The sequence below is a fragment of the Dermochelys coriacea genome, chromosome 6, assembly GCF_009764565.3.
Source record: "Dermochelys coriacea isolate rDerCor1 chromosome 6, rDerCor1.pri.v4, whole genome shotgun sequence".
NCBI classification, from domain to species: Eukaryota; Metazoa; Chordata; order Testudines; family Dermochelyidae; genus Dermochelys; species Dermochelys coriacea.
The window spans coordinates 118,145,807-118,158,382 of record NC_050073.1 but is presented as its reverse complement, the minus strand read 5'-3'; the positions used below and the strand labels follow the sequence as shown (position 1 = coordinate 118,158,382).

Sequence of the window (12,576 nt, the reverse complement as noted above, 5' to 3'; positions counted from 1 at the left end):
GGGATCAGGAGTGATGTGGGGGGAATGTGCCCAGGCCAGAGCACAAAGCGCTGCAACTGGGGAATGAAGCTTGCTGCTGCATAGCCAGAGCCTGCTGTCCACCATCCCAGGGCTGAAGACCAAAGCCCAGTCCTCACTGCCCCATGGAAGGTGGGGAACTCACACTGGTCGCCTGCTCCTACAGTGTTTGTGGCTTCAGAAGGGGGGCTGGGACCAATCCCTGCTGGTGGCCCCAGGGGAGGGGCCATGCCTCCCCTCCCCCCCCATCACCACCCAGACGGTTGTGGTTGCAAGAAAAAACCCTGGTGGCCGCGTTTGAGAGATGCTGGTACACTACAGACCTTACAGTGGCACAGCTGTAGCCGCTCTATGCTGATGGGAGAGAGCTTTCCCGCTGGGATAATTAAACCACCCACAATGAGCGGTGGTAGCTATGTTGGCGGGAGAGCGTCTCCCGCTGACTTAGCGTTGTCCTCACCAGCGCTTTTGTCAGTGAAACTTATGTCGGTGAGGGGTGTGGGTTTTTTTACACCCCTGATGGACAAAAGTTTTACCAGCAAAAGTGCTAGTGTAGCCTACAGCTCAGTGAGAAGTACTAAAAAGATGATCTGTTACTTGTTGGCAGTTCCCAGTTCGTTAAGAATGAATCAGACCTGAAAACTTTTGTGGGAATGAGATGGTCTGGGTTAAGCTTGTATATTCATAGTAGTTGGGTGCTTTCATGAAACAGCTACTTTTTTATTCTTCTGCCCCTCGCTGCACCAGGCATGCACAGACTCCACACTACTGAGATGACTAAGGGTCCCACAACTATGGCAATGAGTTTCAGAGCCTGGGTCAACTGACTCGGGCTTGTGGGACTCATGGTATGGGGCTAAAAATAGCAGTGTAGATGTTACCACCCAGGCTCTGAAACGTGGTGAGGGGAGGTGATGTAGATATATCCTAAATTTCCTTGGACCAAGAATAATACAGTTATAATCAGAGCTCATGTTATACCTATTTGGCCTGTAGGCAGCACTGTATCATGATGTATTGACATCACTCAAATGCTCAATGACCTCTCCCACCATCTGCTGTACACATTGCCTAGGTACCAGAGATGAAGCCCCGGTTTGTGGAAAGGCTTAAATGTTAGTGTGAGAAGTGCTTTGAAATCCTCATATGGAAAGCAAAGTGGAAGAGAAAAGTACTAATGCTATTCTAAGTATCAAAATAAGTCACAATGTACTAAAAAATAGTATTAACCATACAATAAGTGTCTATGTCTGTGAAGCCTTACTAATTATGCCATTGTTTGGAATTTGAGATTCCTTAATGGGTTTGAATTATGGAATGAATATCACTGAAGCAAGAACTTCTTTTAAAAACTAAGCTAGCCAACATTGAGTTTACTAATTTACTTTCAGTTTATATACTTTCACTAAAAGGAAACTGTCTGAATTTTTTTTAAAAAGTATTGCCTCCTTTATTCACATGAAATAAATATTAACATGAGTGAACCATTCTTATATGTTAAGATAAAATGGTCAGTTTTCAGAATGGAGAGGTAAATAGTGGTGTGTCCCCTGGGTGGCTGGATTGGGACCAGTCCTATTCAACATATTCATAAATTATCTGGGAAAAGGGGTAAACAGTGAGGTGGCAAAATTTGCAGATGATACAAAACTACTCAAGATAGTTACGTCCCAACCAGACTGCAAAGAGCTGCGAAAGGATTTTACAAAACTGGGTGACTGGGCAACAAAATGGCAGATGAAATTCATTGTTGATAAAGGTAAAGTAATGCACATTGGAAAACATAATCCCAACTATACATATAAAATGATGGGGTCTAAATTAGCTGTTACCACTCGAGAAAGAGATCTTGGAGTCATTGTGGATAGTTCTCTGAAAACACATTTAATGTGTAGCAGCAGTCAAAAAGGCAAACAGAATGTTGGGAATCATTAAAAAAGGGATAGATAATAAGACAGAAAATATATTGCTTCTATAAATCTATGGTACACCCACATCTTGAATATTGTGTGTGGATGTAGTTGCCCCATCTCAAAAAATATATTGGTATTTGGAAAAGGTTTAGAAGAGGGCAACAAAAATGATTAGGGGTATGGAACAGCTTCCATATGAAGAGAGAGTAGTAAGACTGGGATTTTTTTGCTTGGAAAAGAGACGAATAAGGGGGGATATGATAGAGGTCTATAAAATCATGACTGGTGTGGAGAAAGTAAATAAGGAAGTGTTATTTACTTCTCATAACACAAGAACTAGGGGTCACCAAATGAAATTAATAGGCAGCAGGTTTAAAACAAACACAAGGAAGTATTTTTTTCACACAGTGCGCAGTCAACCTGTGGAACTCCTTGCCAGAGGATGTTGTGAAGGCCAAGACTGTAACATGGTTTAAAAAAAAAATGGATAAGTTCATGGAGGATAGGTTCATCAATGGCTATTAACCAGGATGGGCAGAGATGGTGTCCCTAGTCTCTGTTTGCCGGAAGCTGGGAATGGATGACGGGATGGATCACTTGATGATTACCTATTCTGTTTGTTTCCTCTGGGGCACCTGGCATTAGCCACTGTCGAAAGACAGGATACTGGGCTAGATGGACCTTTGGTCTGACCCACTATGGCCGTTCTTATGTTCTTATACAGATTTTCTCCAGAGATTCACTTTAAGACTTTGCATAGAAAAATAGCTTAGTACTACTGCTATGTGGGCTCTATTTGTAACTTGTTTTATGCTGAGTAGTGTTTTTTTTCTTCTTTTACAGTATGACCTGTCAGCTTCCACATTCTCTCCAGATGGCAGAGTATTTCAAGTTGAATATGCTATGAAAGCTGTGGAGAATAGTAGGTAAGAGAAATGTCTTTGTTTTTTACTTCACCTGTTTCTTTAAAAATGACGAGAAATGCGATTAGGGCAAGTATTTAAGGTGTTGTTGCAAAGAAAATTGTACTCCTGAAATAAGTGATTAGCCAATTTTGTGACTGTATTCGTCTCAGGAAGCTCTTCAGATTAAATATAAAGGGAGTGTAGTCGTCCTTATTTGTTCTACAGTTTGGAGTAACAAAAATTATAAAGGCATGGCTTGAGAGACTGCAAAGGAAGGTAGTAAATTATTCATGTGTGCTAAGTGTAATAAAATCTCATACTTCGGGGCAAAAGCTGATTGCATAGGTCCTTAATATATGTAAGGTGCTTATCTATTATGGTAATACCAAAAAGGCCATTTTACAGATGGTGAATTGAGGCACTGAGAAGTCAATTAACTTGCTCAGGACCACACAGGTTTGTAGTAGCCTCACTGGCTGTTGCCAGTTTCTTAAAGAATTATGGTTTGGCTAAAACTACAATGCCAGCCTCCCTAAGACTACATATGTTCCTTCAGGCATATACCAGGTGGCAGCTATAAAAATGTAAATACTCTATTGTGTTGTAATCAATCTGGATGTATTGACTAGTAAATACAGATAAAGTGCTTTGAGATATGGATTGGGTCATCCTGTATTTGTACTGCAGCTGGTCTTGAGCCAGGTCTCTGGATACTATTGCAATAGAAATAACATAGTTCAAAATAAATCTGTGTGGTACTCCAGCTAGTATGAATACCTAATATATTGGGAGTATATCACCCTTTTAGTGACTTCATCAAATGCTTTTAAAGATCTCTTACCATCTATAATACCATCCTAAAAGTAATTGTGGAATGGTCCATAAATCTTACCAATTGGTCCATATCATAGTGAGCATTAGTACAAAATAGTTTTGGATGCATATTTAAGAGCTATTTAATTTCACTGAAGTGCATGTTCTAATGATTTATCTTCTCTTCTTTATTCACTTGGTCAGTGAGACTTTTTGAAATGTCTAGATAATTTCATGTTAGGCATTTAGAGGACATGATTTAGCTCCATGGAGGGAGGAGGGAACTTGTTTGTGTTGCACTTTATGGCAGTGATTCTCAAACTTATTTGATCGAGCCCCTCCCCCCTTCTCTGTAGTAGTAGTTTACAACTCCCGCTCTCGCCACACAAATACATATATGGCCACCCAACTCTGAAGGCAGAGGGGAGAGCAGCGGCTGCTGGCCAGGTACCCAGCTCTGAAGGCGACGCTGCCTCCAGCAGCAGTGAAGTAATGGTGGCATGGTATGGCATTGCCACCCTTACTTCTCTGTTGGTGGCGGTGCTGCCTTCAGAGCTGGCTGCGTTGCCAGCAACCGCTACTCTCTGGATTCCAGCTCGGAAGGCAGAGCTGCTTGTCATGCCACCCCAGAATTCATTCTGTGCTCCCCAATTTGAGAACCTCTGCCTTATGGAGTAGATAGGGGCCATGGTCCTCCTAACTTAGTGATGACAAGAGGTTCTTGAGATATGTGTGCCACTGCCTGGGCACTCTCAGGAGCTGTGTTCCTATTTTTATGATTATGTGCTGATTGGGGGAGAGGGGGATGGAAGTAAAATAACATAACCATGTAAATGCTCCCACTTCAAAACTATAGGAAACTTGCAGGTTTGAAGGGAGAACTGCTCCCCACCCACCATGTCCCTCAAACTATTTAGTTCTAGATGTACAGCGTGTGTGCGAAAATTTCCTTGTGTAGGATGGGAAGGAGGGAAATGCTGTGCTCCTTTCTTATAGAAACACTGGGTAACTTCAGTGGGTCTTACTCTTTTCCTCCCCATCTTCAAGGCAGCAATGAAATCATGGAGCAGATCTACCTCACTTTAAATTAAGCTGTCTTGTACTTCAGTCCTGCACCCACTTAACTTTGATAAAGAAATGGTAAAATAACTTTCCAACCCCACTCCTAGCTGTTTAGTGTATTATTATTATTATTATTATTATTATTATTATTTTATTTTATTTTAAATCTCACTGTTATATTTGACTTGTCTTTCAGTACAGCAATTGGCATAAGATGTAAAGATGGTGTTGTCTTTGGAGTAGAAAAACTAGTCTTGTCCAAGCTTTATGAAGAAGGTTCCAATAAACGTCTTTTTAATGTCGATCGACATGTTGGAATGGTGAGGTGCTGCAACACTTTTTGCTTTTATCCTATGAATTAGGAAAACGTCACAGAAAATGGATAGTCCATTGCATAAATACAGCCAATATTAAATAGCTTTTGAAATACTGTATCCCAACACTTCTAAACTTGTAGTCAGAGAACAGTCAAGGGACATTTAGACAAATCTGATTCTCAATTCTGTGCATGCGCTTCTAGTCCTGTTTGTGGGTATGTGTATAAACCTGTTCACATACAAGCAAAATCTCACAGTAAAATGGGAGGCTGATCTATGATATTTACTCATTCTAGAGTTAACTTTCTCTGGTTTCTTTCTCTGTATATTAAAACAAATGCTCCAATTAGATCAGGAATATGCATAAACTAAATATTAAGAAAGCAGCCTCTTGTTACCCATATCATAAAACACATTTTCTAATAGCAAAACACACAACAACAGTACTAACATACAAGATATTCTCATCTTCTTTTGAAAGGGGCATGGGAAGGAAGGAGCAGGATGCTATAATCGCTGGTATAAAGAGACCAGATATCAAGGACTACTGACCTGTCTCCAGTAGTAATGTTAGTAACATCAGTAGAGCTCTACCAAATTCACAGTCCATTTTGGTCAATTTCACGGTCATAGGAGTTTAAAAATCGTAAATTTCATAAATTCAGATATTTATATCTGAAATTTCACAGTGTTGTAACTGTAGGAGTCCTGACCTAATTCTGAAGGCATCAGCATAGAAGTAAGGGTGGCATGGTATGGTATTGCCACCCTTACTTCTGCGCTGCTGCTGGTGGGGCACTGCCTTCAGAGCTGGGCACCTGGCCAGCAGCCACTGCTCTCCAGCCACCCATCTCTGAAGGTAGCACAGAAGTAAGGGTGGCAATATTTCCTTCCCCCACACCTCCCCTTTATGGATGGGGACCCTTAGTTTGAGAAACACTGGTTTCCCAGTGAAATCTTTATAGTATAGGGTAAAAGTACACAAAAGACCAGATTTCAGTCAGTGATGCATTTTTCACGGTTGTGAATTTGGTAGGGCCCTAAACATCAGATGGGAACCATGCTAGTAAAACTGCTTGAAGCTGCACCACTAGTCATGGGGAGTAAGAGGATTGCTTTAGCAACTGTAATGCTGTCAGCAGAAAGGTAGGTGTTGTTGCAATTCAAGAAGTCTTAAAATCCAGGGGGAAAAATATATAATATACTGTTAGGGGTGCTTGTCTATTTTTTCCCTGTTCTCATGTGGTTTTTTTCAGCTTGTTGACGGTGTAAATTCTGGTTTGGTCAGTTTTGAAAGGGCATATGTATGGTGTAGTTAAAACTTGTTTAAGTCACAGTAACAGAATTAGATGTCTAAAGTTTGTCAATTACCTTGCAAGAAATATTGGTACTTTATCTGAGTGTTGACTTTAGCCAGTGATACTCTTCATTTCAGGCAGTAGCAGGACTCCTGGCAGATGCTCGTTCTTTGGCAGACATAGCTAGAGAAGAAGCTTCTAACTTTAGATCCAACTATGGATATAATATTCCATTGAAGGTAAGTAACTGGTGCTTTTAGCACAAATTCATTCTTTAGGTTTCCTTGGATTCCGTGACAAGGAAGGTAGCCTGTTTTGAATTGTTTTACTTGAGGCATGTTTATTTCATTAAATTAAATGTTCTAAACTCCTCCCTTTTTTTCCCCCCCCAGCATCTTGCTGACAGAGTCGCCATGTATGTACATGCCTACACACTATACAGTGCTGTCAGACCTTTTGGCTGCAGGTATAAGTTTTTTAAATGCTTGTGCTTGATTGTGAGAATCTTTATTCAGTGCACAATAGGTAAATCTATCTTGGGTATTTATAAGGTGATTTTTCACTTTGGTGTATCTGTGTGTGTGTGTATCTATCTATCTATCTCCTAAAAATAAGTGTAATTATATTAGTAATATTGAGGAGGACTTCAGGTAAAGAGCTCACATGTCTGTGCAAAAATGCATTTGATTACTAGGCAAAATATCTAATTATTCCTAAATTTTAAAACTGAGACACTTGTGCTTGTAACTTCCATGGGAATCACGAAAGCAAAATTGTCATTTGAAAATTTGCTTCTCTAGCCCTTTAGCTAAGTGAGGCATTGTAAATTCAGTGATGCCTATCTTAAAAGACAATCCAAGGGACCAGTAAGTCAGCGACTTAAGAAGGATGGTTTTTAGCTATAGGTCGAGCAAAATTTACTGACAACTTTGGTGATGAGGGTACCCAAAAGGATAAGGTGAGTTACTTGTTGGAAGGTAGTATGTAGTGGAGATTTCACTGCAAGAGCAATGATGAGACCTTGTTGTCTATTGTGTGCCAAAAAAAAAAAAAAATCAAGGCAGTATAATTAATCTTTGTAATTTAGTGTGATTTTTTTTGTAGCACTGTGCATAACCTGTCTTCTGATATCTCGTTTTCTTTATTCAGTTTCATGTTAGGGTCTTATGATGAGGATGATGGTGCTCAGCTTTACATGATTGATCCATCAGGTGTTTCATATGTGAGTATTTTGAAATAGCCTCAAATATCTTCTGACCTAATAGGGTCATGGAATATAGGATTTTCTCTTTGGATAGTGGACACTACTGCTGGATGAAAGTTGAACTGGTAGTGTTGTATGGCATTGGTGTGGCTTGTCTGTTTGCAAACTAAGTACTCTTGAGATAGACCTCTTCAAAATCACTGTCAATTGTAATTGACAGCGTTTCTCACATCTGGTTTCACTTATTTGTTAAAGATGAGTGTCAAGGACTTCTTTGGAAAAGTAGCTTGTCTGTTAAACCCCTCTGCTAAATGTGTCAGAAACCCAGCACATCACTTTATTTGTTCTGTCTTTTGAAGTCAGGTATTAGTAGATGGGACTCTGACACAAAAAGCGTGTGGCACTGTAGTAAGAGTCCCACTTACTAACAGCTACCTCCAAGTAGACTGCCTTAAGACACTGCTTTAATAATGTCACATCAAGACAGACACATCTCTTGTAAATCATAATGCTTGACAGGGCTATCTCTGAATAGTCAGCTAAAGAAGAAACAGGACAATACAAGACCATAGACAATAGCAGGAAGTGTAGTGCTACTGTAACAGTAAAGCCTGCGCATTTTATATCCCTAAGGACGTGCTTAGTAAGATCATTTGTAAGGCAAGGAAATCTTTCAAAGTGTGGCTAGCTAAGGATAGTCTCTAAGCCTTGATCTGAATTTCCTGACTCAGTTTTCAGTTGCAACCTAGATATATATTATACACAAACTATATTAAAAGAACACTAAGGTTGCAGAGACTCAGAAATTAAATGTTAGAATTAAAGTTGCATCTGCTTAAAAAGGCTTATGGTTACCTGGGTCCTCCCATTTACCATTTTTAAATGTTGGCACTCCAGCCGTTTTCAGTCTCGTGGAACTCTCCCAGTACACCAGGGTTCCTTAAATATCAGTATCAGTGGGTCAGAGTGCATCAGCCAGTACTTTTAAACCTCCTGGATGCAAGATACTTTTGAAAACCCTCCGGAGTCACATTTTTCAGTGGCAAGTATTTCACTATCAGTGTAAGCTGTGAATACATCATCTGGCTTCTTTCCAAATGCAGAACGGAAACGTACTGACTACATCTGCCTCTTCTATATCAACAGCTTTTCCATCCCTGTTGAATAACTGACTGATACCAGTGCTAGGTTTTCTTTTGTTCCTGATATTTAAAAAATTACTACTTATTGTTAATCCTACTAGTGGTAGCTTTTTTTCATTTATACCTTTAGCTTTTCCTGTCAACTGTCTGTATTTAATAACTGATAACTTTTAGTCTTTCCTGTTGATTTCCCCTTTCTGTTGATTATGATTTTTTTTACTGCTCCTTTCATGTCTCTTTCTTAATTAGGATGTTTTTAAACCAAAGAATCATTCTTTGACACTGGAATTGTGGGGCATCTAGTAATGTTTTCTTAAACAACTCCTAAATACAATTCATGTTTGTATTGTTTAAATTTTTCCTCCCGCTCCCTCGTGACCATAATTGTGTTAAACTTTGAGAAACTGTCCCTATTAGAGTCATAGTAAAGCATGTGTGTATCTTGTGGTGTATACATACACCTCTACCCTGATATAACACGGTCCTCGGGAACCAAAAAATCTTACCGTCTTATAGGTGAGACTGCGTTATGTCGGGGTAGGGAGAGGAACCGTTCCTCGCCCCAGCTCACCTCCGCCTCCTCCCCCGAGTGCGCTGCCACCGCTCTGCTTCTCCCTCCCTCCCTCCCTTCCAGGCTTGCTGCGCCAGGCAGCTGTTTGGCGCGGGAAGCCTGGAAGGAAGGAAGGGCGGGAGGGCAAGAAGAGGAGCGGCGGCGGCGCGCTCAGGGGAGGAGGCGGAGTGGAGGTGAGCTGGGGCAGGGAGTGGTTTCTCTGCGGCTTCCTCCCCCTCCCCCCCCCCGGTTACTTGCTGCGGCCCTCCCCACGCCCCAGCTCACCTCCTGTCTGCCTCCACCTCCTTCCCTGAGCACACTGCCGTTGCTCTGCTTCTTCTCTCTCCCTCCAAGGCTTGCCCGAATCAGCTGTTTGGCGCAGCAAGCCTGGGAGGGGGGAGAAGCAGAGCGGTGGCGCACTCGTGGGAGGAGGTGGAGGTGAGCTGGGGCAGGAGGCCCGCAGCAAGTAAGGGGGGGCACTGAGGAACTGCTTGCGGTAAAACGAGTTTGGATATAATGAGGTAAAGCAGCCCCGCTTCCTGGAGCACTGCTTTACCGTGTTATATCGGACCACGTTATATCAGGGTAGAGGTGTACTAGGTCAGTGTTATATTACTTCACCATTGAATGATTACTGTTAAAATTGAAACTTTGCAGCACAACAGTTTCACTTTGGAAATTTCAGCTAATGGTTGATTTTCATAGTGTTGTTTGAATATATTTAAATACTTAAGTTGGGCATGAATATTCACATAGAATCTGACACTTTGTATTTTATCCTAATGAGCACCTCTTTGAGTAAAGATACTTTACTATAGCAAATGTCTAACATATATATATATATATATATATATATACTAACCATAACAAGCTCAGTATTGGTTAACTATTCCTAGCTAATTTTAGACAAATCACATCAATGTCTACAGTAGCTTTTTATGGAAAAGCTTCTCCTTCCATGCACAGGACCAGCCACACGGGGAACCTCAGAGCCTCTGTAAAGAAGGTTTTAAATCCATAGGAAACTATGTTAGGTAAAATGGAAATTAGGAGGCTACAAATTTGAAGAATAGCCAAAGATCTGAAAAAACAAGTAACGTTCTGTTACTATCAGAAGCAAGAAACATTGAGAATCTGTGGGTCTACTGCATGGCTAGGGTGTAAAAGATACAATTAAGGAGGATCAGGACACTGCAGAAAAGCCTAATGGTTTCTTTACATCAGTCTTTACTGCAGAGGAATTTGTGGAGATCCTTTATTCCCTGATAAGAGTAGGTATCAAGAGAAATTGCTGGAGATAACTGATAAATTAAAGAGTAGCAAGTTTCCAGTGCTACATGGCATCCATCCAAGAATTCTGAAGGACTTTAATAATTAAGTGGCTCATCTGTTAATAAGAATATGCCATGTTTTAATATACTGGAGGGTAGGAAATGCTCTTACCTATTTTTAAAATAGTTGCTGGGGTGATTTTGGAATTGAAGACTTGTAAACCTTTCTTTAAGATGATTCAGAACTGGCAAAACAAATACTACTGTACACAACCTGTGGAACTCAGCGCCACAGGATATCATTAAATCCAAGGATTTAGGATTTAAACATTATTACATATCTGTGTACTGAGAGTGTTCATGCTTTTATAAAGATAAAAACTTTTTTTTTTTTTTTTAGGAAAGATATAAACCCTATATGCTTCAGGTCATAGTTAACATGAATGAGGTTAGCAAGAAACTACCTTTGTGGACAGATTATTCCATAATCGTCCACTATAGGGCTTCTTCCTCTGAAGCTTTTGGTACTAGCCACTGTCAAAAGACAGACTGAACTAGATAGACCCATAGGCATTTCAACCTTGTGTTTCAGTAGTTTGTGTATTATATTGACTTCTGTGCTGTGAGGTATAAGAAGGTGAGTCACTGATATATATCTCCTTCCTTCATCAAATGGTATACATGGTTAAACTCCTCTGTATTTACCACTGTGCTTGCAGTGCAAAAATGCTTCCTTTGTGACTAAACAAATGTTTGGTGACCATCTCCCAGTAAGAACAGCTAGGCTTTAACACGTAAGATGCTTCAAGGCAGATAACACACCAGTGGGAGTTCGGCAAAGGAGAATGATGGGAAGGGACAGATGGCATGAGGAGAGATGTTGGTAAAAGTAGTGACAAGGCGGAGTGTAGAGTAGTATGTTAATTCCCAGAGATGGATATATGTTGTACAGGCAAACTGACTTTTTTGGGATGGAAGTGATGACACAATTCAAATGGCATGTTTAGTTTTGTATGCGGTGTTGTAGCCATGTTGATTCTAGGATATTAGAGAGAGAAGGTGGATGATGTAACAGCTTTTATTTGACCAACTTCTGTTGGTAAGAGAGACAAGCTTTCAAGCTCACATGGAGCTCCACTTCAGGTCTGGGAAAGGTACTCAGTGTCACAGCTAAATACAAGGTAGAACAGATTGTTTAGCATGAGTAGTTAACACATTTCAAGGGACCATTGGAGATGAAGTGGCCTGTTAACACCCCTCTAGTCATAGGGGGGAAGGAAAAAGGGAGGGGGAAGGGCAGCTGGGGTGGCTTACTAGTTGGTTATATAAATTATTGTAATAAACCATAAGTCTAGTGTGTCTGTTCAGTCCATTATTTTTAGTATGTAGCTAAATTATGAATTTAAGCTCTCAGGCTCATGTTTTGAAAGTGTGCAGGTTTCCTTTGAAGATGAGGACTGATAGGTCAGATATAGAATGATTGCTTTGTGAAAAGAACAGGAGTACTTGTGGCACCTTAGAGACTAACAAATTTATTTGAGCATAAACTTTCGTGAGCTACAGCTCACTTCATCGGATGCTCACGAAAGCTTATGCTCAAATAAATTTGTTAGTCTCTAAGGTGCCATAAGTACTCCTGTTCTTTTTGCGGATACAGACTAACATGGCTGCTACTCTGAAATTTGTGAAAAGTGTTCACACACGGGTGACGGGTATTTCTGTCTTTTGTCATTCTCCTACATTCATTCGAAAGTGTAGTGATTGTCTGGTTTCACTCACATAGTTGCTATCGGGGCATTTAGTGCGCTGAATGAAGTACACCAGGGAATGAAGTACACCAGGTTGCAATAGGCATTGATCTTGAAAGATGTGTTGTGGGGAGCATTGATCATTGTAGCAGTGGAGGGGTGCACTCCACTAAAGAAATAGATTACATCATGGAATGGACCATCCAAATACCACGAGAGAACCGGCTTCAACATTGAATTTAAACCTCCTCCAACTGCACACCCCTAGGTGTCACCTGCCACCACATACTGGAACCCATACTACAGGGTACCATCAAATAGCTACAACCCATATT

The 12,576-nt window shown here is 40.7% G+C and overlaps 1 protein-coding gene across 1 annotated transcript in view; it reads left to right on the top strand.

Moving 5' to 3' along the window:
- The window catches only part of PSMA3 (proteasome 20S subunit alpha 3), a 28,003-nt gene that overhangs the window by 1,599 nt on the left and 13,828 nt on the right, over positions 1-12,576 (top strand). The window contains exons 2-6 of the mRNA XM_038404284.2: positions 2,775-2,857; positions 4,908-5,031; positions 6,464-6,565; positions 6,719-6,792; positions 7,476-7,548. Of these exons, the coding sequence (XP_038260212.1) occupies positions 2,775-2,857; positions 4,908-5,031; positions 6,464-6,565; positions 6,719-6,792; positions 7,476-7,548 (456 nt within the window). The remainder of the gene's footprint in view (positions 1-2,774; positions 2,858-4,907; positions 5,032-6,463; positions 6,566-6,718; positions 6,793-7,475; positions 7,549-12,576) is intronic.